Here is a 25,722-nt window from a genome sequence, read left to right on the forward strand (position 1 = left end):
GGGTGGGTGGGTGGGTGGATGGATGTGTGGGTGGGTGGATGGGTGAATGGATGAATGGTTAGGTGGGTGGATGGATGGATAGGTGGGTGGATAGGTGGGTGGATAGGTGGGTGGGTGGATGGATGGATGGATGGGTGAGTGGATGGATGATGACTTGTAAATTACATAGAAGTCAGAACCCAGCCACTAAAGTGGCATTTGCTTCTATGTGTGTCCTTGGAGATCAAGTATCATTTCCTGTGTAAACGAAAAGCCTCTCCAGGCATCTGAGCAGCAGACATAAATGGCTTACGACCCTCCTCCTCCAGAGCGCTTCGCTGCCTAGTCTCTGCAGCGCCCAACCTCTGCCCCACTCCTCGATGCACACACCTGGTCCTTGGGCTCCTGGCTGACCAACCAGAAGAGGAGAAGGTTGCTGCAGGTGATATTCACTTCCGGGAGGGTGTCTAGGTAAGTCTTCATTGTTGTGTTCCCCTTGGCCTGAGGTGGGGGCTGCCTCATAGACGACGGGGCATTGGGCATCCAGGCGCCAAAGTCATGCTATGGAGAGATCCCCGACACCCCAGTTGGATGAGCATAAGTTCCTCTATTCCTGATCCCACCTCGGCCATCCCAGATCTCAAAGTTGAGAATCCCAGAAGTCCCACAAGCCCAGCTCACCCCTTGTCATCCTCCACCCAGTGTTCCAAGATGGGGTAGAGTGAGTCACCCTGACGGGAGGAACCCAGAGAGGAGGTAATTCTAGACAAAGTCCTTGGGCTGGCGTGTCTTGAAGCAACTTGATGCTCTACATAGCCAGTTCTTGCCAAGGTCAGTTCTGTTCCCAATAGAAGCTTCCCAGAGTCGCCACTGTACCTCTGGAAGCAGCTCCACCCAGCCATCACTCAGCACTAGCCCTTCACCCCACCCAGTCACTGCTCCCACCTCAGTGGCAATCGTAATCCCACCCCAACCTTGACCCACCCATTCGCTCAACCAGAACTCTGACCTCAAGTCCACGGCCAAGCCTAATCCACCTTTGGAACCTAACACCTTGGGTGGCCCAATGCCCCTAGGCTTGCTCTCCCAAGCCTTACCTGCCCACTATTGACAGCAGCGTGCTGGGCGGAGCAGTTAAAGATGATTGCAGTGAGGTACTTCCTGAGCTCTCCTGGAGTGCACAGCCGGCTTGGGAAGCCTGGGTGTGGAGAGGAAAGGAAGAGGGTGTGGATGTGGATAGGAGGTGCTGGATTCCTGGGGGTTTCTTGGGGCAGGGGCTGACCACTAGGGAAGAGTGAAAGATTAAGGGACTAGACATAGGCTACACTATCCTAGGACTAAGATTAGCACTGGGATGGCCACCACCAAAGGCTCTGGACAAAGCCAGCATCAAGCTGCCTCTCTCTGACCCGGAAGGCACTTCCATCTCTAGGCCACTAGCAGTTTATGATTTAATTCCACTCATGAGACCAATATCCGTGCTGGACACCACCATCTGAGCATCCTCTGCCTGGCTTAGCAGAAGAGATTGCCACAGAGGATGTTACTGAAAAGTGCACCGTGAGGAGAGCAGAAAGGAAGAGTAAAGGAACAGTTTGGAACCTAGGGGAGATAGAAGGACAGAAATTGGAGCTGAAGCCACATTGTCTGGGGAAGAGAAGGAGTCCCTGTCTCCGCCCCAGCTGAAGCACAGGCGAGACTTAAGTACAGAAAATTGACAGAGGCCGAGTGCAGAGGCTGCATCTACATTCCCAGACTTTTATTTTAGTTTTTGTTTGTCTGTTTTTCGAGATAGGGTTTCTCTGTAGCTTTGGAGCCTGTCCTGGTACTAGCTTTGGTAGCCCAGGCTGGCCTCGAGCTCACAGAGATCCACCTGCCTCTGCCTCCCGAGTGCTGGGATTAAAGGTGTGTGCCACCACTGCCCAGTTTAGTCCCAGATTTTTGGGAAGTTGAGGCAGGACTGCCTGAACCTTGGCATTCAAGGCTGATTGGGCACTGCAGTGAAATCTCATCTCAGAAAAAAAGCAAACAAGCAAAAAACAAAAAGGGCTAGCAAAATGGGTGAAGGGCCTAGCTGACCAAGCCTGAGCACCTGAGTTTGACCACAAGAGGCACACGGTGAAAGGGAGGAACCAGCTCAGCAAGCTGGCCTCTGACCTCACATATGTGCCATGGTGCACACTCCTTTACTCACACGAGTGCATCATACACATGCACGTACAAAATGAATAAATGTAATGAACATCAAAAATAAATAGAACAATTAAAACATCATTTAAAAAGATAACACAGAAGAGTTGGGGCATGGCTTCCATGGTAGAATGCTTTTTTTCTCCTTCCTTCTTTCTTTCTTTCTTTCTTTCTTTCTTTCTTTCTTTCTTTCTTTCTTTCTTTCTTTCTTTCTTCATGTTTGATCCCAGCATGGCACAAACCCAGTATTGGTAGCATATGACTGTAATCCCAGCATTCCAGAGTGGAAGCAGGAAGACCATTTCAAGGCTATCCTTGGCTACTTACTGAGCTTAAGGTCAATCTGAGATATATGGGACCACATCTCAAAATAAATAGATCAGTAAATAAGTGAGCAGCAGAGGGGAACATTGTCAGGCTGAGCTCAGTCCTCCATCTTTGCACCACACAAACCTCATCCAAGTCCATGGCTTTACTCACTTGCTCTGATGAGTGCAATCACAGTCAAGTTTAATAAAGCAAGATAGGAGAGTTGAACCAGTACTAGCTAAACACCAATGTGGGTCTTAAGGAGAAAGTAAACATCCCAGAGAGAAGAGCATGGATTTTGGTACTAGCGTGTGTGTGTGTGTGTGTGTGTGTGTGTGTGTGTGTGTGTGTGTGTGTGTATAACTGATACCTCTCAGATGCCAAGGGACAACTGTACTTTTTTGTTTGTTTTACATGTTTGTTTGTTTCAAGACAGGTTTTTTTTTTTTTATGTAACAGCCCAGGCTGTCCTGAAACTTGATTTGTACATTAGGCTGGCCTCAAATTAGAGATCCTCCTGCCTCTGCCTACTAAATGCTGGGATTAAAGGTCTAAGCTACCACCGCCCAGCTTGTTTGTTTGTTTGTTTGTTTGTTTGTTTGAAAACAAGGTCTCTATGTAGCTCTAGAAGTCCTGGAACTCACTCTGTAGACCAGACTGGCCTCAAACTCACGGAGGAGATCCAGCTGCCTCTGCCTGCTGAGTGCTGGGTTTAAAGACATGTACCACCATGTCTGGCAAGACAGCCATATTCTTTATCCAGCTGGTGCTCACACCTCCTCCTACCTCACACTGTACATCAGCAAAGACTTCCAGAAGTCCATCTTCCCTGACTGCCATGCTTTCCAGACACCATCTCTCCTGTTACTTCCACCTTTTTCCTTTGTGGGGCTAAATCAGGAGTTGGAGGGGTGTAGAGCATATCAAGGCCCTGAATTCGACCCCCACCGCATGCGCACATGTGTGCATGCACACACATCATAAGTCACATGATGTCACCTTTCACTAGAACCTTCTAAAGAGTCCCTGTTGCTCACTTTCTCTGCTCCTTCTTTCTTCCCTTTACTTACTCTACCCTGGCTACCTAGCCTTTGTGATATTCCTCAAACACACTGGTACAGCCAGACCCCAGGGCCTGACACTTACTGTACCACTGCCTGAGTATTCTCATCTCAATTAATATCCTCGACCCCTTGAGATCTCCCCAAGCTCTAGCTCCGCAGTCAGTCATTCTTTGGTTCTCTGTATGAAATATTCTCCCTAGTGAGATTCTGGCTTCCTCCCTAACTCATAGTCTTCTGACACGTTTGCTGGCCATCTCTTTCTCCCTCCAAAGCCCCATTAAGAGCAGAAGTTTTGCCGGGTGGCAGGGGGAGCACACCTTTAATCTCAGAGCTCAGGAAACAGAGGCCTGGTCTACAGAGCTAGTTCCAGGACAGGCTCCAAAACTACAGAGAAACCTTGTCTCGAAAAACAAAAACAAACATGCTTTTAATCCCAGCACTCTGGAGGCAGAGGCAGATGGATCTCTCTGAATTCAAGGCCAGCCTCATCTATAGAACAAGTTCTAGTTCCAGAAAAGCCAGGACTATGTAGAGAAAGCCTGTCTCAGAAAAAAAAAAAAAATCCAGGGCAAGTTTGTACTGGAAGAGCTGTCGCCACTCTGAAAAGCGCTGTAGTGTATAGACTCATAAATAAGTTTAATACAGAGGGGGCTGACCCAAAGTAATTAAATCTCAGTTTGAGTTTTATAGGAAACAAATGTGCCAGGGCAATGAAGCAGCCAGGATCCTGATTAACAGTAAGTTTGCAAAACATAGGGAAAGGTCACCCTTTAAAATACCCGAGAGAAATCTGAGTGTCGTCACCTTAACCTAGAAACGCTCCTGGTCTTGTTACTGTCGAGACAAGCTGACATCAGCTGCTTCGCAGTGTGATGCAAAGCACCAGGACAGCATCGCCTGAGAAATATTCGTGCCAAAAATGTGCAACCTTTATACATTCCTTCCCGTTTACAAAAACCACACAAGACAGGAACAAGATGGGTCACACAGGAGAGAGCAATTAGATACGTTCAAAGGTGACATACTGCCTAGCACGAGCCTGAGGTTTTCCATAGCTCCATGTTGTGGAACAAACAGCAGGGTGCCAGGGGTGCACTGGCATGAGGGTGGCCTCTGAGGGTTTGAGGCCAGCCTGATCTGCCTTCAGAGCTTCAGGCCAGTAAGAACAACAGTGAGACCTTGTGAAAAATAAAAAATCAAAGCAAATAAATAACAAAAGAACTCCAAAAGCTGCTGCTATAAATAAACGTAAAATGTGGTACTTGGTTGGCCCCTATCCCAACTGGATCAGTGGAGGAAAACAGGGCAAAGTGGGGGAATGTGGACTGTGAGGGTGACACTGGTGAACGCTGACACTTGGGTTAAGTGTAGGGCTAAGTGTGCATAGCTCAGTGGAACACTTGTCTACCATGTCTACCTGGGTTTGAGCCCCAGAACTACAAAAAGCTATCAGAATGGGACCGTGGGCTAAGTGTGGCAGTACATGCCTTTAACTCCAGTACTCCATAGGGCGCAGAGGCAGGCAGAGCTCTGTAAATTGTAAGCCTGGGCTACCCTGATCTACATGCAGAGTTCCAGGCTGGTTAGGGCTACATAGTAAGATGCTGCCTAAAAGAAAACTCCAGAAGTCAGAGTAACAGATTAATCAAATGTGACAAAATATTGTAGGATCCCATAGGCAGGTCAAGGGTCACTAAGGCGTACTCTGCTGTCCTATATGTTTGAAAAAACTTTGTCTAAAAAGATGAAAAAAAGTACAGTCCCTTCTGGATAGGACTGCCACAGCTGTCTGTTTGGAGGTGACTTGAAACTACCCTCTGAAGCAATCAGTCATCTAAAAACCACGTCCCTACTGAGAAGACTTGGGCCAAGGTAAAGGAAATTGGCAGATGGGCATTTGAGCCACTTTAACACAACCCAGACAGAAGGCTCAGCGGGTCAGGGTCATCAGGGACTGATCCCTGAATGCAGTCCCTGGGATCCATGCTGGAGGAGGAGGAGCTAAGTTACCTACACATGCGCTGTTGTGCACCTATCACACAAACAAACATATAAATAAAAAAGGATTAAAAAATAAAAACAGCTGGCCATGGTGACACAGGCCTTTAATCCCAGCACTCAGGAGGCAGAGGCAGGCGGATCTCTGTGAGTTTAAGGCCAGCCTGGTTCCAGGCAGTAAGGACTATATAGTGAGAGAGCATTCTTTGGAAAAGGCGGTGTTGGTTTTTGAACCTGGAAATCCACCATGGAAGAGTAACAGAAGAAAGGTTCCTGCCATTAGAGATGCTCAGACAGGAGTCTCAGAGCCAGGCTAGCCAAGAGTTAGGTCCACGGGGAGCAAGGGGTCTCATCTTCCCTGAGACTGAGAGAATACTAAGGAAGGCTTGGCACTGCATTTAAGGAACAGAAGTTGATGTTTTTGGGGGGAGATTGCTTGGGCAGAGGGAGGATGCAAGGGGACAGGGATATATGTGGGATCAGAATGCATGACATCATATCCACAAAGAATCAATTAAACAAAATAATTTTTAAAATATTTTCAATAAAAGAAAAATAGAAAAAGAACTGGGGGGAAAAAAGGGAACAAAAGTTGAAAGGAGCCATGTCAGAAGATAGGGAAGTGCCTCACTTAGCATGAGTGATGCCCTGGGTTCAATCCCCAGTACCACATTAAATGCAATTTATTAGTGTGGATTTCAGTAATAAGAACTGACTGATGCAGGAGAGGTAGGTGAGGATGAGAACTGGACCAGAAAGAGCTTGTGAGTGGTGTGGATGAAGACAAAGAGGGGTACCTGAATTCTCCCGGCCGAGGAACGCCTGAGCAAAAATCTCACCCACCCAGGCCTGCAGCTCAGAGTCCTGCTGCACCGACGCATCGTCGGGATAATAGTAGCTCACGATCTCGGAGACAAACCTGCAAGACAGAACTGCTGGTGCCTCTGGAGTGAGCGGGATCCTGGACCGAGGCCAGCTGGTGAGGCCCACTGACATTCAGGGAGGGCAGAAGCAGGTGGCTAGAGTCAACTACTAGGAGTCCCCAAAGAGAAGTGAGTTCAGTGGACCCCAGATCCAGCAGGAACCACTGCCTAGACTCCCGGTAAGTCTCCCGCCCCCAAAATCAAGAAGGTTTTGGGTCTCCTCCCTGGGTGGCAATGAAGGGGAACATCATTCTGTTCCCTCCCTGTTCACCACTCTGGAGAAGAAGCCCTGCCTGCCTCCACAAGCCCTGACCCTCTTATCCCTCTGAACAAGGTGCCCCTTCCCTTCCTCCATCGGGGCTCACAGTCACCTGCTATGGCACAGGGGACCTGTCTGCCAGTTCCTACTCTTGAGAATTTCTTATGCTGAGTGGAGTCTGAGAACACCTAGAGACTCAGGCCTCAAGAGCTCCAACTGACATGAACGCAGGAGTCCACACTGCCCCCTGGGTCCCGAGACCTTGGTGGCTGGAAGGACCTGAGGGTCCCCACACCTCTCAATAGCCGCCCAGATCTTCAGGCCATCGTCCCGGTAGTGGTAGTTGGGGATGTTCAGGACCCCGCGAGCCCGTAGGCTATCCGGAAGGCAAAAATCCGTGTAGGTGAAGTGGGCCAGCCCCGTGCTCATGAGGTAGATGAGGCCGCGCCTACCGATGGAAGTGACCTGGGGACACAGCACACAGCTGGACTTCCCAAATTGGCTCACACCCCACCCACAGTGCCCGGAGATCTGCTGGACTAATGGCTCAGCTCAGGGACGGGCATGTGTGATTTATCGTGCAGTCAAGGACCACAGATCAAATGCTCATACGGGCCTGCTTAATGTAGGCTTCTCGGACTGAGGACCTATGGGGTGCTTGGGAGGGGACCTTGAGGTACTGATAACTACAAGAGTGACAACGCAGGAGAGGTGAGATCTCAGGATAAGCGGGGAGCAGGGCTGAGCTAAGGTCGACTAGCCCATTGAACCTACTTTTGAGGGTGTGTAACCCACGGCTGGGAGTGGCCAGCTGGGTCAAGGCTTAGGGGAGGGGCAAACAGAAGATTTGCAAAGAGGCGTAGCTTATGGGAATAGGCAGGAGAGGATTACACAAGGGGTCTTGCGAGCGGGAGCAAAACTTGTGGGCGGGGCAAAGCACGCTTAGGACGGGGCCTTATGGTCGTGGCGGGGAGACTGTACCTTGTCCACGAGGCCTTCTGGGTTGAGCAGCGTGGCCCTCGCGATGGTGTTCACCTGCAGCGTGTAGCGAGTGTGGGGAAGCAGGAGCTGCGAAAGGAACGCGGTCACGTGAATCGAAGGTCAGGGTAGGCCTGGATGCCCCGCCCCCTTTAGTACGGACCCTGCGTCCCGCGGACCTTGTAGATTGGGTGACAGAGCGGTAGTTGACGCAGTGTGGCCATGGAGAAGGCCTCGCATAGCAAATGCGTGCACAGAAAGTGCGTGTTGTTCTCGTGCACCAAGAACTCAGAGTTGCGCACCCACGTCTTGGCCAGCAGCCAGTCCAACTCGCAGTCAGTGGGTAGAAAGATGGGGCTCTCCGGTCCTGGTGTCTGACTGAGCTGCCGGAGAGAGGAGTAAGAGGTGTGGCTCAAACCTATTAGCCTGAGGCTCCACCCCCCAAAGTCTCGCCCCCAGGCTTACCTGGATGGCCAAGGGCAGCAGAACCCCCTGTGGGTTGAGCCACAACAGGCAGAGTGGAGCTGCTACGTACTGTTGGCGACCGTTTAGGCAATGGACAGGGGCCTCCGCCAAGATCCAGTAGTCCGCTAGGAAAATATGCCCCCTCTACAGAAGGCACACAGAGACTTAACAAGCCCTCCGTTAAGTCACACACACACACACACACACACACACACACACACACACACACACACACACACCCCGCCCGCCGCGTGTCTCTCTTCCCTCTCTGCTCTGTGCAACAGGAGGAGCTGAGGTCCTCAGCTTGAGATTCAGCAATTCTTGCTACCTGCACTAAAGGCCAACGCTCAGTACCGCACCCTTCCCAGAATGCCCGGAATGAGGTCTAGATGAGTCTGTCATTGTGGAATCCCTCATCCGGCCTCTGGGCTTGGACAAGCCGACTTCCTCTGCTCCTCCCCCAATACCTTGTCCATCCTACTCTCTCAGCTCGGAAGGAATCCCCTCCTGAGACCTGACCTCAGTGTATCCAACAACAGGAAAAGCAATACTCAATGAGTTTACCAACCATGGCCCCAGCCTCGGAGAATGTCTGAGGGCTTGGCTGTCACAGAGACTAGGCTGTCATCTGCTCCGGTCCTCAGAGTTCCTCGTTCTTTGTCATTGTTCCTGCTGCACCTGCCAGTCTTGTGGCTGACCTGTCCTAAAGCAGCTATCTTTGGCTTCAACACTTGGGATCTCTGAGACCCTAAAACAGGTCTCAAACCATCCCAAATCCCACCTGGGCCCTCCTCCATATCTGTTCTTGAAAAGTAGACAGGCCTGCCCTGTGGACGGGGCCCACAGACGGGGACTATTCCACCTCTACCCTCCACATACAGCCCTAGTCCCCAATGGCAACCCACCTTACTCCCTCCTGTTAGGTCCCCTGCCAAGGCCCTCACCCACCTCTAGCTCTGTTTGTAGGCAGGTGCCTGGTCCCAGCAAGGGTGCCACCATGTCATTGGTGACAGGCAGCTTGCTGGGCAAGCTGGAGAGGCAATGGAGCATGACAGGATTGACACCATTCAGGTATTGGTACCCAAAGAAGCTGTCCTCACACCAGTGCTCTGTGACGTACTCTGGGGGGGTGGCAAGAGAGGGAACCAGTAGGTCTGGAAACTACTTCCCAAACTCCGGTCCTGCCCCGCCCTTCGCTCCTCATTATGGCTTCAGTTCTCCCCCCAGGAACAGTACGAGGTGCACAGATCTACATTTTCAGTTGAATACTGGACCCTGAGGGCCCGTATGGCGGCATGGCTTGCCCACTCGAGTGGCAGTGCCGGCAGGAGAACCAAGTTCTCTCTCTCTGACCCCAAATTCCAGAACATCTGGCAGTAGGAGTAGGGAAGGGAGTCATGTGGCTCTGATCAAAATCAGGACATCTTAAATGACCATGAGTCTCCTCTGGGTGAGTAGAGTTTCTCTATATCCTCTCTCCTATCCTCGCCTAAGCAGGTTCCTGGGCTCCTGAGGAAAATCTAAAGGATGCCAGTGATGAAGCCAGGAGCCCAGCCCGTTGGAACCCAGCAGCTGGCATGAGCATGGCATACAGTAAAAGACTGGCATCCCCTGCCTGGCCCTGCACACCTGAAGTGAAGGTCTTGTGGCACCAGAAGATGTTCCGGATGTCATCCAGCTTCTTCCAGGAGCCCTTCCGGTCCAACAGACCGCGAATCTTCATGCCCAGGGATCTGAGGGACAGAAGAAGGTGAGAACTGAACTGGCAGGGGGTGGGGGCAGTAGGAGTTACTGTGCCCAGCCTGGAGAGAGACAATAGGGCCATTTCCCAATTTTAAGTGCCTAACAACCCACATGGGAGAAAAGTCTAGCACTCAAGTGAAACCCTGCAGATGTCAGGGTCCTGCTTCAAACCCAGCCATCCCTAAGAGGAAGGAGGGCGTTTGTGGACAGAAGTAGCCCACCGCACTGGTGTTTTGACCTGCTTTCTTCAAACTTCTAAGATCTCTTAGATCTTCCATAATTCCTTTCTGCCTATAAGATAAAGCCCCACATGCCATGAAACCTCACAACTCCCTGTGCATCTGTTACTTCCCATCCTATTGTGAGTTCCTTAGGAAAAGGACTTGGCTCTGTACACCCTGCCGTGCCCATCTCCTCATGGGCACCCACCAAATGAGCTGAACTAAGGGAAAGGGAATGGGAAGGTCTGTAGCAAGCGGTCGCTAAGACAGCTGTGCAAGAGTGTGGACAGCTGAGGAAGGCAGAGGGTGGGAGCGGATTCGTGACCTTACAGACCCAAGGTCAAGGTCATCTATGCTCACTTTAAATGCTGGCACACTCACTGCACAAACATTTGCTGAGTGCTTTTCAGGCACAACCAAATGAACGAGGCAGAGTTGAGCCTAGAGGCACAAACAGATATATTGTCCCGGCTACTCATCTGGCTAAGGTGGGAAGATCACACTCTCAAGGCTTCCCTGAGCTACAGAGAAAACCTGGAAGCCCTCAGTCATGAAGGCAGAGGCTGAGGAGGCAAATAAGCAAAAAGACACTTTCTCTCTCAAGGGCCTGCCACAAATGCCCTTCACAACGACGTACCTTGATCTTGCCCTTCATTTGACCCCCCCCAAAACTCCTGCAAGGCTGCCTGAGAACAGCCCCTCTTCCCTCTGACCTTGCTCAGAGCCCCCAGCTGGTGACCCCATTCCTGTTTAGACCTTCACAACCTTCTCATCTCCACATCCCCTGATGCCCCATTGTCCTGACTGAGTTTGGTAGTGCATCCTGGTCCTGGAGTCTGAGCTCCCTGTGGCTGCTGGAAAAGACGTCCATCCCAGACAATCTTTCCTGCTTCCCCCACCCTCTTCCACTTGTCCTCTTTTGAAAGACTCATTCTAGACACACATGTGCAGGAACATTCTAGACACACTTGCACCAGAAGTGAAGACCCGGTTCTTGTCTTGTCCTCCTTTGGGCCTCCACATGCAACTCCAGATGAGTTTTCTCCCAGAACCCTTGGCTCGTGGTCCCCACCCTGGGCTCAGCCGCCACTTGATGTCCTCTCACCCCTTCCCTGCCAGGCTTGTTTCAATCCAGCCCTTCTAACTAAGAGCCACACCCTAAACCCAGCTAACCTCTGTCTTCTTCTTGTACCCAGGGGCTGCCAGACTCCTCCCTCTGGTCCTACACACTGAACATCCTAGCCATCGACCTAAACTGATCATGAATGCCCAACAGCTCATTAACCACACGCATGCCTCCTTGGTGGTCCCGCGGATTCCCGCTACCAAAAGGCATCTCCTTGGAGGGACCCTCTATTGAGGGATTTTGTGCTTGGCATTATCTCACTTGCCTTTCCTTAAAACTTACGATGGCTCAGTGATTATGAGTGCTAGCTTCTCTCAACGAGCCTGGGTTCAAGAGCCAGTACACACACTGAGTAGCTGGCAACCACCTGTAACTGATCTGATGCCATTTTCTGGCCTCTGTGGGCACCTGCACACTGATGGCAAGAACTCACATAGACACACACACAAATTTTTAAAAAATCATAAATTTTAGACTTATGATGTCCTAGTAAGTGGGTCATTTTACCCTTCAGACAATTGTCCAGAGACTTTGTAAAAATTAAAGTTACGTTAGGCAGGACATGGTGGTACAGTCTACACAGTGAGTTCCAGGACAGTCAGGCTATGTAGAGAGACCCTATCTCAAAAAACAAAACAAAACAAAACAAAAGCAAAAAAAAAAATTATAAACATCCAGAAAATATGGGCTTTGGAGTTGAACCTGACATGGTCTGGCTTCACCTCCTCAAGACTAAGGACAGAGCCTCTCTATCCTACTTCCTATGGCCCCTGAGACCCATGCTCTGCCCAGGGCAAGTGCCCTGAAGAACAGACAGGGACTGAAGGACAAGGCTAAGGGAGCCTGGGAGGAAGGAAAAAGGACTGTGAAGATCTGTGGGAGGGGAAATGGGCGCAGAGAGAAGAGCTGGGGCCTGTCCTGTGAGGACCCGTGGCAGAAGTAGAGAAGAAGGAACAGTGGGCAGAAGGGCAGGAGAGGCAACGCGCTCACGCAGGGATGGCATTGAAGATCAGCGAGGCCGTCTTGGTGGCTGAGTAGCGGATGTTGGGCTCCATGTGCAGCAGGGACGGGATGTCAACTTTCATGGGAAAGCCGGGCAGGTACCGGTTCCCAGGGCTGAGGAGAGGCAGGGAGAGAGGACAGAAACCAGTCGGTGGGCCTGGAGCCTGTCCTCCTCAATTCCTTTTCTCAGTCTTGTCCCCGGATGTTCTAGTTCTCCACTCATCGCCTCAACCCGCCCTTTCTGCTCCCAGTCAGAAGGAAGGGCTTTCGTCTCCACAAACACTTCAGGACCACCACTGCTCCTCCCCCCCCCCCCCCCCGCGCTCCTGAGAGGTGAATAAACTGTCCTCCTTAGGGGCTCCGATACCCCCCTTTCATGCCGCCAGGCCCCATTTCAGCAACCATCTGCGTCCCGCCCCTCCACCCCCTTTCCAAGCGTTGGTTCTCACTTGTCATCTTGGTCGGCACAAGGCACTGTCTTAGTCAAGGCAAATTTCTGATCTGACTCGATCTCCTCAAAGCTGCTGACATCCAGCATGCGAGGGAACCCGGGGGCATAGATCTTCCAGCTGCCCAGAGGAGGAGGCAGAAGAGGTAGGGTCATCTTGGGATGAACAGAATCCTTAGCTTCTAAAAGTATGACTTCAGGTGACCACTGCAGCTTTCTGGCTATGTGACGAAGAATTGGATTTTCTCTGCGAAGGCACTGAACCTCAGATAGGGAGGTGACACTCGGGATCTTGTGCGTGCTAAGCACAGGCTGTATGGCTGAACCACATCCCTAAGCCCCAGAGATGGGCTTCTGTTATTATTAAGATAAACCGAGTGTGATGGCACACACCTGGAATCCCGACAATCGGAAGGCTGAGATGGGCCAGCCTGGGCTACCTGGTGAGTTTGAGGAAGCACTAAGACTGGTAAGTGCAGTGCTGTTTCCAATATGGGGACCTGGGTTCCATCAGGGCCACTCAGAGGATGAGACTGGCAATTTGATGGTCTTGGATAAGTGTTGGATTTGGGGGTTGTTTTCTTGTTGTTAGCAGGAGGTTTTTTTGGTTTTGGGGGGGATTTTGAATTTGGGTTTTGTTTTTTTCAAGACAATATCTCTCTGTGCCTTGCTTATTGTGGAACTCTCTCTGTAGACCATGCTGGACTTGAACTTGCAGCCTCCCTAGTGCTTTGATTAAAGGCGTGTGCCACCATGGCCCGGCAGATTTGGAGTTTATGTGAGTGTGTGAGGGATCAAACTTGAGACTTAGAGAATGGTAGGCGAGCTCTCAACTCCTGAGACACAGCTGTGTTCCCAGTCCAAGGTGACTGTTGGTATTGGTAGTCTGGGTCCAGACTCAAGATCAGTGTTAGAGTGGAATTAAGTTTGAGAAACGATGCAGATCAGAATTGAGGTTCCACGGTTTTAACTGAAGTCAGAGTTAGGAACAATCTGAGTAAGGCTGAATAAAGATGGTGGCTAAAACTCAAAGCAGGCCGTCCTCACCGATAGCATTCTTGGCGGGCCTGGAGTTCCCGTTTCCTGTGATCCAGAAGGAGGGGAAGGGAATCTTGACAGATGGTTCTTGCTGTAGGGAATGAAAACCCGTCTTCATATCAATGTCTTTTCAAACTGCTTCCTACTGACAATGTGTCTGAACTCTCTAAGTCTCGATCCGTGCTATCTCCATGTGCATACTTGAGGAACGTCCACACACTCTCTGTCCATCCACCATTGCCATATTCCTAACTGCGCATGTCTGTCTCCTTGAGGACAACAGTCATGTCCCACTCATTGTATGTCCTCCCAGGGTCTGACTTGGTGCCTGGCATCGTGTTCACAGCACACACTTGATAACTGTGAGTAAATACATTTTAATAAAGCCACCATGCTCTCTGATGGCGAGTGGGGATTGATAGTAAAGTCATGAAAAGTGCTTTGTCGGCTGTGGATAGTGTTCACTTGCCTCACTTTACACAGAGTACCTATCTCTTACCTCTGAGACATATCACCACACACACACACACACACACACACACACACACACGGCAACCCTAGTGTTGCCTCTGTGGAACAGATAGTTCTGGAAGCAGAAAGAGTTTACACCAGTATTCTTGAAATCCAAAATTCAACAAGAGAGCCTAGCTCACTTCCCAGACTCTTCATCCCCACCAGAAAAGATAGAAGGAAGTAGGGCACAGGGTCTTTGCAGCTAAGTTCTCTAAATACCCATGGCTTTTCTACCTGTTGAAATGTAGCTTGTGAGTTAATTACTTTCTGAGCTCTGGAGAAACATATTCTAGAGAAATGCAGCGGGGTGCCATGGGTTTTCAGCTGCCTGGTGTGAGAGTATCTCTCTGCATCTGGTGTATCTGTCTATAAGTGCCTATCTGTGTGGGCCTGCTTGTGTGTGCCTGCCTGTGTGTATCTGCCTGAGTACCTATCTGTGTGTGCCTCCAGAGGAAGAAACACTACTCAGAAAGCCCGTGTATGTCAGGGCTTAACAATGCTCTTTATCAAAAGTTATTTACTTTTAGATCCCAGCATTCCTAACCCCAGTCCTATTCCCTACACCCTGAGTTCTGAGAGACTCGATTCCTAATCCCAAAAGAAGCTGCTGCAGTACTGTGCAGTCCCCTGCCCTGGCTCACCTGTTCCTGGCCGCAACTCCACGGTGCAGTAGCCCTCAATCCACTGATAGCTGGGAAAGTGAGTCACTGTGCCATCTGGGGCAGTGACGCTGATGCAACTGCAGTACCAGGGGTCCTTGCGGAAGAAAGCAAAGCGCTCCTTGTGTAAGCGCAGCAGCAGGATCTCACCCAGTTCTGCTGCGCAGCGCACCTTGTACTTCTGAACCTGGAGGGATGGAGGCGCAAGCAAGACAGTGAGAGGAGGGACTGCCGCGGCATCTTTGCACTAGGAAAGGTGCATTCGAACCTCCACTTATTCTGGCAGATAAGCCTGAGCACTTGTTGATCCATGCGGCTCCTTTGCATGAATGAGAAAAAGCCTGTCTTCATATAGAAACAGGCACCACACAGTGCCTGTGTGGCGTTTTGCTAGCATTCCTAGCCTCCTTGACCAATAGGGCACTTTTATGTAGGGCAAACTCTCCTAGCGGCTGAATAGGGGGAAGCAGACCCCTTCCAGAGAACAGGAAATCCATGGTCAAAGTGAGGAAGCTATTTGGCAAAATTCTAGGGTCACTAATGGGAGGAGCCGGGCCAAGCAGTGGTGATGCACGCCTTTAAGCCCAGCGCTGAAGAGGCAGAACCAGGCAGTTCTCTGAGTTCGAGGCCAGCCTGGTTGGTCTACAGAGTGAGCGGCAGGACAGCCGAGGTTGTGCAGAGAAATCCTGTCTGGAAAAACCACTAACAACAACAACAATAAATTGGAGGAGGTGTCAGAAAGCCAGGGAAAGGTCTCAGAGCCGCTTGTAAGTGCTCCTTCTCCACAGCCCTGTCTCATCATTCAAAAGGCAGGGACCACAAACGAAATGGTGATAAAGTTATGGTCATCATCCTGAGTTCAGCAAGACTTGAGGAATCCAACCAGAGTAATCCTTAGCCCTATCAGGTTCCCCGTGAGTGAGGTCTGTTCCTTAAAGGTCCCCAATCTCTCCTGTGTACTCACCGATCCAGAGGCAAAGTCCCTGCCCACATGATCCAGCCTCTGCTTGGGGCTCTCACCACAGGTGCCCACCAAAGTAGCATAGATGTTGTCCAGTGTGCCAGCCTTCAGGTAGGAACCAGTGGTTACACACAGGCGGTAAACTGCCATGCTGGGACCCGATAACCCGAAAACAGTAGCTGGCCCAGAGAAGGTGAGCTACAGGCAGAGCAGGGTCTCCTGGGGTTGGGGGAGGGTGAGCCTGGAGAAGGGCCCAGCTCTGAGATGTTCCTGGGCTCGCTCTCTCTCTTTCTCACCGGAGCTTTACTGGTAGCTCAGGAGTACTCTCCCCGCCCACAGTCTGGCACCCTAATACTTGTTTGCTTGCCTCTGACACAGCCGGTCCCTCTGGCTGGCTCATCCAGATGGATATCAGGAGACTAGGTCCATCGAGGAGGGAGGGAAGAAGGGAGGAGGAACCAAATGCTGAGAGGGAGACAGGGAGGAGGTGACGCGTGTGTGACTGGGACACTACCCTCTGCCTGATCAGAGGCTTGACTAACCTCCTGAGACCCATGTTCACCCTCTCCCCTGTTTCCACCCAGACCCTTCTCCTCCTATTTCCAAACCAGAAACGGGCACGAGAGCACCAGAATTCCTACATGTGAATCAACCATGTGAATCACACCGTACGTCGGAAAACTGCACCAACCCATAAGTCACACGTGACCTCAGCAACAACCAAGTAAACAGGACGCTCCTCTCAGCACGCAGCAGGTGGTCATGGTCCCCATCCTGCCACCCAAACACCCGTTTCTTCCTCAAGCCTAGTCCCCTCTCTGTCCCCAGGTTATGGTATTTCCGATCTCTATGGCGCGGGTGGAACAAGGCCAGCCTAGTGAATGGAGGCCTGCCGGGCCGCTCTGGAGGGCCCGTGTGACATTCTTTACGCTCCAAGCCCTCCCTCAGCCTGCCTGCGGACCGTGGGAGGCAACCATGTGCCCTAGGAGCCGGGATCTAGGTCACAAGGGCGAGGGACGAAAGGTAGGCTGGACCAGAGCAACCCATACCCGCAGCGGCCCCGCGTGGCCGGTCTAGGTGCCTCGGGATTCCAGCCTGTGCGGCTCCCGCCCTGGCTACCGTCTTAAAGAGACCCGTGAGGCGCCGGCAGAAGCAGGTGAGCGGCCTCAAGTCAGGATCCTAGACAAAAAAGTACAGCCTTTATCATCTAGGTGAATGTAGATGGCAGATGTACCTGAAAATACTCTTTTAGACAAGAGTGCAGATCTGTTACAAGGGCCCGGATAGCTCAGTCGGTAGAGCATCAGACTTTTAATCTGAGGGTCCAGGGTTCAAGTCCCTGTTCGGGCGTTTCGTTCTTTTTGTAAACTCTACCCACAAATTGCTGCTGTCAGGTTTTACGAGAGCGATGTGGTAACAAAATAATTGACTTCTTTTAAAAGGAGATGTAGATTTGTGAATTGGGAATGCCGATGAGTGATGATAAAAGGGAAAAGCAGTGTCTGTGTAAACCACGAGTATGAGATTAATTTTCCTAAAAGCCGCAAGAAGAGTAAAAAGGAATTGACGAAATTGCTTTTAATAATATATTTCAATTAATACAATTTTTGAAAATCTTACTTTAACTTGAAGTTGGTATTTTAAAATAAGCAATTTTAACTTAATTTTTGAACTTCTTTTGTAATCTTCAGGTTTAGAAGAAGCATCATATCTCGGGTGCTCGATAACCACATCTAGCAGTTGACTTTTTTTCATGCCATTGCTTTGTTTCGTTGTGGTAAATGATAAAAATGGAATGATACGCAAAACAAAATGTAGAATAATGTATGTAATTTCCGAAGATGTGTACTTGGAAGGGGTTCCATGGTGTAATGGTTAGCACTCTGGACTCTGAATCCAGCGATCCGAGTTCAAATCTCGGTGGAACCTTAGCTTTTTTTTTTTTTTTTTTGTAATCGACTTAATAACTTTGAAATTTATCTGTTTTTTATATTGAGTAGTTTCACTCTGTATTAACGACCATCACGTAGAACTTATAGAAAATAATTTACGTACAATGGGATCTGCGCTAGACTTGAATATACAATACAAAATATAACACAATACACTGTATATTTACAGGCATGTTTACAATGTAGATAGGTTATAAACAAGTCACTTCTAAGGTTGCTTACACATCTTGTGTATGAATACGAAATGGGTCTAGCGCTCTGTTGGCAAGCCAAAGGTAAAAAGCTAATGCTGAAACACTAGCCAAGCAATGGTTGTCATAAAATTTAATATTAGATGCCTTAATAATAACAGCAGAGGCTTAATTAATTAATTAACAGCGTCTACTTCTGTAGTAGAAGCCAAAGTGCCTCTGGAGAAAAACTCAGATGTGGCAGCGGTGGGATTCGAACCCACGCCTCCGAAGAGACTGGAGCCTAAATCCAGCGCCTTAGACCGCTCGGCCACGCTACCCGCACGCATACTGTTATTTCCCGTTGTCTTCCTAAGAGAGTAGGACAGCTGTGCAAGCCTCACAACCGGGAACCCGACGCGAAATTACTTTGTTGTGTATTTCAAACTCGGGATGAGGAACCACAGGGACCCCGAACGACTTAGTAAAGAGGCTAAACAAACGAACCAGGAGACACAGAGACTTACGACAAAGCACGTTTATTGAGTTCCAAGCCTGGGAACCGCGCAAGTCTGCGCTCGGTAGCGCAAGGAGCAACCTGAGCTGTGCCCTGCTGGCGAGCTCACATCCCGTGACTGTCCCTCCCTGCTCCTTGCACCTGCGTCCACCCTCATGCACGCCTGGCTCACGCGGGGGCTACACCTCATCCCGCAGGCCTCCGAGCCCTTCGCCTCCAGCTCCTACGACGCTCGGCCCAATTTTTGTGCACTCTCCCGCGCTACCCTTGTTCTCTATGCTAGTCTCCGTATGCTGGGAGAAGGCGCCGCCCGCCAGGTGGCTCTGTGGCGCAATGGATAGCGCATTGGACTTCTAGTGACGAGAAAGCAATTCAAAGGTTGTGGGTTCGAATCCCACCAGAGTCGGTTTTATTTATCTTCTCTCGGCTTTCGTTAAAAAACAAAACACCCACTTTATTTTCAAGTCCAGTCTCAACCTCCGTCTGTCGTACGCCTCCTTACTTACCTGTCTGCCCCAGGGCTTGGGCCGTGGAGAGCAGGCCTAAAGGTGGGAGAAGGGTAGGGGCGTGACGGCGACATAGAGGCAGGCCCCTGGCTAGGGGACACAGCGGGATTTAATAACCATTTTATTCCATGCACTAGGGACTCGGGAAGGGACTGGGCCGGGGTAGAGAGGGTACAATCCTACACACAGGGTAGCGGGGCAGGGAAAAGGGACAGGAAAATATATATTTATATAGATACTCTAATATAAACCACATCTCACCCGCGCGCTGAGCCCGCGCGCCCCGCTGCCCTCCTCGCCCGGATCCCTCTCCTGCCCTCTGGCTGGAGTCTCTACCCCACCTCCAACCCCCTCCCCAGCCCCCCCAAAGCTCAGGGCCAAGGTCTCCAAAAGGAGGGCGGTGGGAGTGGCGGGGCCTTGGGCGCCCCGTCTTGTCTGTAAGGCGGCGGAGGCGGCAGCAGTCCGGTGAGGGGCGCCGGCGCGCCGGAATCCCGGGCGCGAGGGGAGCAGTGGGATGGGGACCAAGCGCAGCGGGGACTAGGGGCGCCCTGGTGCACTTGGGGGCGCTGGTGCAGCGCGGGGGCAAGGATGGGTGCAGCAGGGTCCAGCGGTGGGCGCGGCGCTGGGAGCCCTGGATCTACGGCCTCTGGCCTGGGCGGTTTGGGACGCCGGTAGCCGTGCAGCGCGGAGAAAAGCTGGGAGCGGGCGGCCGGGCTGGCGTCGTGCGCAAAGGCCGCCAAGCGAAGCAGGCACTCGCGGAAACCGGACAAGTAGCAGCTGGCGAGCGCCTCGGCGTCCTGGCCTGGGGACCGGGGAGCCCCTGGTGCAGCCGGCGGGAGGACAGGCGGGCAGGGGAGGGGCCCAACGGGGGTGAGGGAAGGGGCGGGGCGCAGAGATCCCGAGGTCAGACGGGCGCACAGACAGAGACGGGAGATCAGAAGGACGTGTAGAGGAGGGGAACGAGAGAGACACAGAGACAGACACGAGCAGGTGTCATTAACCTCGCCTCGGAGCATGGCCGGCCGCTCCCCCAAGCCTCCGTCCCCAGCGGAGCCCGCCCCTTCCCCAGCCCGAGCCTTCCTGGCTCGCACCCACCCTCCCGCCCTCCGCTGCCCCAACTCCCGCGCTGTACCCGGGGGCTCCACCCGGCTTCGCTCCCTCAAGTAGCCCACGGCGAACTCCAGAATCTCCGCTTTCTCCAGCTTCGGGTTCCGGAGGTTCTACAGACGGAGGGAGGCGGGGCGCAGAGACAGAAAGGGGTGGGGAGAGAGGGGGAAAGTGGCTGGGGGAAGAAGGGAGGGGCGGATACGGGAGCTGCGGGTGCCCCCATGACTCGCAACCGAATGTGGAGGTGACCAACAAAGGTCCCTGTCCCACCCTGAGACGAGACTGTCCAACCTGAGGGAGTGGAACCATTTCCCAACTTGTGAGGAGTGTGTAGGAAACAGCAACCCGGATGGTGAAAACCACCGCAGAACTGAAGCTGGCTGCTCCGGGGGCAGGAGGTAGATGAGGACATTTAGAAACCCAAAGGGGGAAACTGAGGCACGCTGGAAGCTCAGTTTACAGAGCCAGACAGGAAGCTTACAGACCCACAAGGTGGAGAAGATCGAGTTCTGAGAGCGAGAGGGGGTGTGGGATGGGATTTCCAAGGCCAGGCTTGGGTCGGGACGCCTTAGAACCAGGGTCACCACTCCAGCTTATGTCCCCACCCCAGTGGAAAGCCCTGGGTCACACCAAAGGGCCTGGGGTCGGCGGTGGAACTGACCTGGTCCCTGGTTCTCTCCAGCAGTAGAAGCCGCAGCTCTTCCAGGCTGCGGTTGATGCGGTCCCGGCGCCGCTTCTCCACCAATGGTTTCAGCATCTGTGACCAGCGGGAAAAGGAGAGCGGACCGACCGGACCGAGACTCAGCGCCGCCACGCGAGCGTCCTATCCTGCCGCTGGGAAAGCCCCCGGCGTCCCTTTCCCCTCAACCCCTGATTGCCTAGGGCTGGTCCATTCGTCCACTCTCACTGCCTCTTTCCCAGCGCCCCAGGGTTGGTGAATTTCAGTGGCTCGTCCCCTCTTCTCCCCGCTCCCTGCCCCTTCTGAGTTCTGCTTCCTCCTCTTGTCTCCTGTCTGCGACTCTCTCTTCTCTCTACATCTCTGTCTTGCGTGGTCTCTGCGTATTAGCGAAGAACTTTGGAGACGTTCTTTGCCCCACCCTCACGGTACGGATCAGAGTTAGTAGCCCAGAGTGGAAGGGAGACACAGAGCACTCCACCACACCTCCTGGAGGCAGTCGCCTAGAAGTCGCCACTGGTTCTCCTAAAATCTCTCACCCGGCCTCGCACTTCTGGAACCCAAAAGTCTTCTCTGTAAGTCAGATGGGGTTCACAACCGCTTACTGACGGAGAGCGTCCACATCCTCTCCTCCTTTTGTCCCCGCCCTGCTCCACGGGCTCAGTCCTCTAACTTATGTTGTTCTGTTTCTTTTGCTTGCTATGTGTTTGTAGGGCTCACTCCATGGCCTCGAACTTGCGGTAATCCACCTGCCTCAGCTTCCCGCCCCCACCCCAGCGCTAGGATAGACCACGGTGCCCAAATTCTGGCACTCTCAGGAGCTCTCCAGGCCACAAGCCACAGCCCGCAATAACATAAACCCCTAGACCTCGGCTTCCGCCAACCACGCAAATTCGGCTCTGACCCTGACCTCTTCATACAGGTTCTTTGGGTCTCAAGAGCATCCGTCCTTCCAGTCAGTCTTGTGTCTCCATCCTCACCCCTAACTACCCCAACCCACAATGTTAGGACCTTTAAGTCCTCTGGCGGGAAAAGGGGGTCCTTGCTCCCACCCTTCCCACCTCTCACCTTGGGGCCGTCCCTATTCTCAGCTCGATCCCGAGTGACCATTGCGCCTCCGGACCCTGTGGTGGACGCAACGCGTGGTCCCTAGATCTTTATATCCTGCCTCAGCAGGGTAGGAGGGATAGGACCCGGACCCGCCCCCTTCTGCTCCAGGATGCCTAGGGCCAAGACCCCGGCACGAGGCTCCCGGAAAGGCGGGGACTAGAGGGGGAGGGGAAGGAGAGGAACTGGCCCCAAGTGTGGGAGCAAGGGAAGCAAGTGGCCACAGGCTGGTTTAAGGACCTTAAGGGGCTGTATAAGAAGGCGGGACTCAACTGAAGGGAGGGGAATATTAGGGGGAGTTTAAATGAATTGGGACACAACTCGCTTAGACATGAAATTTGGGGATCTAGAAGAGTAGATTTCTTGGAGGTTCACTATAGCCTCACCAACACTGAAATAAATGTTAGCGCTCTTCAGCCTTGGGCAGGAGCAACCCCTAGAGGCGCAGAGCAGGTCTGTCTGCGGGATTCTATTGGCTAGCTGTGGGAACGCTCACCGGGTACCTTCTCTCCTACTCAGTTCCCACAGTCACTCCGCTGCTTAGCCCTGCAGACCTAGTGAACGCAGGATCTGCCATCAAGCGGCTATTACTGAAGCGTGTGCCCCGAGAACAGGTTTCCTTGAGGATGGCTGGACTAAGCGTTGGTGGGGCGGGAGGGAAGGAAGCTTCTAGAAAAAGCAAGTATAAAGTCCTTTTAAAGTATAAGTAGGAGTGAAGAAATCTTTCCATTTGCAAGTATTTGGTTTAAAACTAAATTCAGGAGTATGGCTAACGGGGAAAACCTCACCACAAGCGCACCGGAGTTACTTGCCTCTGGAGACGTCTAGTGACTGTAGGGGAGCAGGAAAATGTGAGATTTGCAAAAGGAACAAGAAAGGGTTGGTTACAAATAGGGATCCGCACCCACCTCAAACCAAGAACATGACCCTCGACGGAAGAATGTGTCAACACTTAGAGACTTCAGGGCGAAGTGCCTGAGGAGGTAAAACCGAAATTTAGCATGACAAGAACACCTGGGGAAAGGACACCATAAAGACAGGGGCTACAAACCCTACAAACTGGGCCAGAAGGTAGTTGTGGAGTCAGAGACAACTTCCAGAGGCCCTCCCCATCCTGAGCGGTTTTTCTGGCAGAGGCTGCCTTGCCAAACGCAGAGCAGGAGGGGCCCAGCCCAGACTTAAGAAGGGGGCTCCCATTTGGGATTAGGGCCCCCAGTACATCCCACCTTCCCTACTTCAGCCAAATGGGAGCACAGATGTGTGGCCACAGCAGGCCCCGCCGCCCCCCTCCTTGGGAACCAGGATTGGGGTTGAGTTTTTCTCACCTGCACGTGAGGCTCGAGGGCCGGGGCAGTTTGCACCCGGGTGTGGGGCCGCCCCTAGCCATATGGAATGACTTTATGGCCCGGTGGCCGGATCCAAGAAAAAAAAAGAATGGCCCGGCGCTCCACCCACCTTAACTATCCTTCACAAACCCTTTCCACACACAGAGACTTGAGCATGGCTAGCTCCGCCTCAGACAACTTTAGATACATTGATTACAACGGTTTTGTCTGTCTGCATTGGTGGTTCAGTGGTAGAATTCTCGCCTGCCACGCGGGAGGCCCGGGTTCGATTCCCGGCCAATGCATGAGAAATAGGTTTTTTTTTTTCTTTCGAACCAGGAGAAAATTAAATTGATGAGGCTCCAGTTCAAGCAAGCGACTTTTTTTCTTAAACATTTCAACCAAAAGTGAACTGTAGTGTTTTGTTTCCGCGGCCGCCCTGGAAGCTTCGAAACTGGTCACTGACTCTGCAGATCCTCGTACCTCTCTCCCACCTCTAGCCAGGGAGGTTCTGGCTGCCCGACACAGACACCCCAGTCCTCCCTCCGCAACCCAGAGAAAGTTCCAGCAAGGTGTTCATCAGGCCATAGCATTCTGTAAATTTCACATACACACGAAGAAAAATAATACACAAAATATTAAGGCAGTCTGTGGAGAATATTGTGCAGGTCTACCAGGAGTCAGGGTGCTTTTCTGGCATCTGTCAGTGTTCTGCTTGTTAAGTATTAGTTACGGTTTAATCATCATTGTAATTATTTTTAAGACAGGGTCTTGCTTTCCTCGCTGTGTTTTATTTCACTGACAGCTTATCAGATTTTCCCCCTAGTATTAAGGATTGATCAGGTCTTCCTGATCTTTCTTTCTCTCTCTCTCCTCGCATTTTCTGCTCTGAAGCGCCTTTTCCCCAGGTCCAAGGACCTGGGCATGTCAGCCTTCTGGTCTTTCGGATCTGAGTGCTTCTCAGCGACTCCATCTCGCTCTGATTTTTTTTTTTTTTTTAAAGGCCTCAAGGCTGGGGTTCTCCGGGTCTAGGGTGGTCTCTTCGGCCTCTGAGTCTTGCGTCCCTCTGCTGCTCCCTCTCTGTACCTCTCCTGGCTGCCTAGTCTTGTTTCCTGGTCCCTGTCGCCTGCGGGGACCCTGCGCTCCCACGCTCTCACCCCCGGTTCCCCGCAGCTCCGGGGCCGGCCCCTGGCCGGCAGCTTTGATCCCGCACGCGCCGCGCCCGGGGAGGGCGGGACCCTGCACGGCCACCTGCCGAAGCCACTTGTGAGCAACCCGGGGGCCCTGACGCCCCGCGCTCCCTTTCCGCTCCCCTCCCGAGAGCGCGCCGCCCTCCGCGCCCCTCCTCCCGGCCTTCTCAGGTTCTCACAGTCTGAATTCCGGTTTAAGCCTTCCTCTCCTGTCTCTTTCAGCCTGGTGGGTCTCATCTTGGACTGTGTCAGTGACAACACTCCCTTCTCAATTCCAAGCTGGGGCCGTGGTCCTAGGAGAACAGTAAAAGATCTTGTCATCACTGCGAGCCCAAGTGGTACATTTGCCCGCTCAATCGTAGATCTGTGTGCCTGCTGTGTGCCCACTATTGTAAGGATTTGGGGGTACATTGGTCCTGAGCTCTCCCGAAACGTGCATTATTGGCGGTGTGGGGACAGGAAACAACCAAGAAGGCAGAAAATAGACTAGGGTGATTTCCCGTGGTTGTAAGGAAAAGTGCAGCCACGTGACAGTGAAGTGCTTTCTAGTTTAGTCGGAGTGGCCAGAGGCAGCCCCACGGCGGTGATAATACCTCAACGTGGTCACCCAGGAGTCCCAGCCCTCCTGTTGAAAAGAGATGTGTTGGAGAGCTAAAGAAAGAACCTAAAACAGAGAACTGGAGAATGGAGGATGTAAATTGAGATACAAGATAACAGAGCCCATTTCACAGGATTTTAGAAGCCTTAGAGGGTCTTGGGGATTGAGTGCAATGGAGAATTCAAGGCCAGCTTTGGCAACAAGACCACTTTTGAGGCGACATCATAGCTTGAGCAAATGTTCTTTTAAGAAAGTGTAGCCCCCACTTTCCTATGCCATACCCTGAATCTTCCCACCTCTCGATGGGAAAGGGGTCTTCCCTGCTCCTGAGGCCCATTCTCCACCTCCTCCACACGCTGGCATCAACCCACCCATCTCCAACCCCACCCCAGATTCCCATTATTCCCATGGGCATCAGAAGTGCTACAGGCCATTTGATGAGAAGCGTGTGAAACGCTCATTTTGAAGAGTAGAAAAATAAACCTATGGGTTTAAGAAAATAGGCTTTCTCAGCCTGCTGAAGGCCTGTCTGAGAATTTCAAGTGCATAAGCTGCTTCACCATGATGCTAACAAAATTGAGGAACCCAAAAATAGAATCTAGGGAAAGTTCCAGCAAGGTGTTCATCAGGCCATAGCATTCTGTAAATTTCACATACACACGAAGAAAAATAATACACAAAATATTAAGGCAGTCTGT

General features: G+C 51.9%; 2 protein-coding genes and 5 non-coding genes across 8 annotated transcripts in view; 4 read left to right on the forward strand and 3 right to left on the reverse strand.

Annotated features, from left to right (window-relative positions):
- Window positions 1-16,251, reverse strand: part of Aloxe3 (arachidonate lipoxygenase 3) — a 24,913-nt gene extending 8,662 nt beyond the window's left edge. The window contains exons 1-14 of the mRNA XM_005349797.3: window positions 15,880-16,251; window positions 14,898-15,102; window positions 13,753-13,834; window positions 12,707-12,826; window positions 12,246-12,371; window positions 9,795-9,898; window positions 9,114-9,286; window positions 8,166-8,309; window positions 7,880-8,083; window positions 7,704-7,790; window positions 7,018-7,187; window positions 6,338-6,459; window positions 1,077-1,177; window positions 370-540 (exon numbers count right to left, since the gene is read on the reverse strand). Coding sequence (XP_005349854.1) covers window positions 370-540; window positions 1,077-1,177; window positions 6,338-6,459; window positions 7,018-7,187; window positions 7,704-7,790; window positions 7,880-8,083; window positions 8,166-8,309; window positions 9,114-9,286; window positions 9,795-9,898; window positions 12,246-12,371; window positions 12,707-12,826; window positions 13,753-13,834; window positions 14,898-15,102; window positions 15,880-16,026 — 1,956 coding nt within the window. The 5' untranslated portion in view covers window positions 16,027-16,251. The remainder of the gene's footprint in view (window positions 1-369; window positions 541-1,076; window positions 1,178-6,337; window positions 6,460-7,017; window positions 7,188-7,703; window positions 7,791-7,879; window positions 8,084-8,165; window positions 8,310-9,113; window positions 9,287-9,794; window positions 9,899-12,245; window positions 12,372-12,706; window positions 12,827-13,752; window positions 13,835-14,897; window positions 15,103-15,879) is intronic.
- Window positions 16,252-17,153: 902 nt separating this feature from the next.
- On the forward strand, window positions 17,154-17,226 carry Trnak-uuu. The gene has a single exon. It is a non-coding gene; the product is annotated as a tRNA-Lys (tRNA).
- A 507-nt stretch (window positions 17,227-17,733) lies between these two features.
- Window positions 17,734-17,805, forward strand: Trnaq-cug. The gene has a single exon. It is a non-coding gene; the product is annotated as a tRNA-Gln (tRNA).
- A 452-nt stretch (window positions 17,806-18,257) lies between these two features.
- On the reverse strand, window positions 18,258-18,339 carry Trnal-uag. The gene has a single exon. It is a non-coding gene; the product is annotated as a tRNA-Leu (tRNA).
- A 495-nt stretch (window positions 18,340-18,834) lies between these two features.
- On the forward strand, window positions 18,835-18,921 carry Trnar-ucu. Its single transcript is given in 2 exon segments — window positions 18,835-18,871; window positions 18,886-18,921. It is a non-coding gene; the product is annotated as a tRNA-Arg (tRNA).
- A 471-nt stretch (window positions 18,922-19,392) lies between these two features.
- Window positions 19,393-21,914, reverse strand: Hes7 (hes family bHLH transcription factor 7). Of its 2 annotated transcripts, none has more exons than XM_005349798.2 (4): window positions 21,873-21,914; window positions 20,790-20,885; window positions 20,154-20,241; window positions 19,393-19,841 (listed from the first exon to the last, which is right to left on the reverse strand). In XM_005349798.2, the coding sequence occupies exons 1-4, from the start codon at window positions 21,912-21,914 to the stop codon at window positions 19,393-19,395; spliced, it is 675 nt and encodes a 224-aa protein (XP_005349855.1). The 2 variants fall into 2 exon arrangements, with proteins under 2 accessions (XP_005349855.1, XP_005349856.1); XM_005349799.1 differs by having other exon boundaries at window positions 19,393-19,856.
- Window positions 21,915-23,470: 1,556 nt separating this feature from the next.
- Window positions 23,471-23,541, forward strand: Trnag-gcc. The gene has a single exon. It is a non-coding gene; the product is annotated as a tRNA-Gly (tRNA).
- The last annotated feature ends 2,181 nt before the right edge of the window (window positions 23,542-25,722 follow it).

The sequence above is a fragment of the Microtus ochrogaster genome, chromosome 7 (assembly GCF_000317375.1).
Source record: "Microtus ochrogaster isolate Prairie Vole_2 chromosome 7, MicOch1.0, whole genome shotgun sequence".
Classification (NCBI taxonomy): domain Eukaryota; kingdom Metazoa; phylum Chordata; class Mammalia; order Rodentia; family Cricetidae; genus Microtus; species Microtus ochrogaster.

What these genes read in the sequence shown, in the direction of transcription:
- Hes7 (XM_005349799.1), bottom strand. Translation starts at nt 21,914, where the DNA reads ATGGTCACTCGGGATCGAGCTGAGAATAGGGACGGCCCCAAG. An exon ending in AGAATAGGGACGGCCCCAAG is followed by an intron (nt 20,886 to 21,872) that starts GTGAGAGGTGGG and finishes CGCTGGTCACAG; the next exon opens with ATGCTGAAACCATTGGTGGA. An exon ending in TGGAGAGAACCAGGGACCAG is followed by an intron (nt 20,242 to 20,789) that starts GTCAGTTCCACC and finishes CTCCGTCTGTAG; the next exon opens with AACCTCCGGAACCCGAAGCT.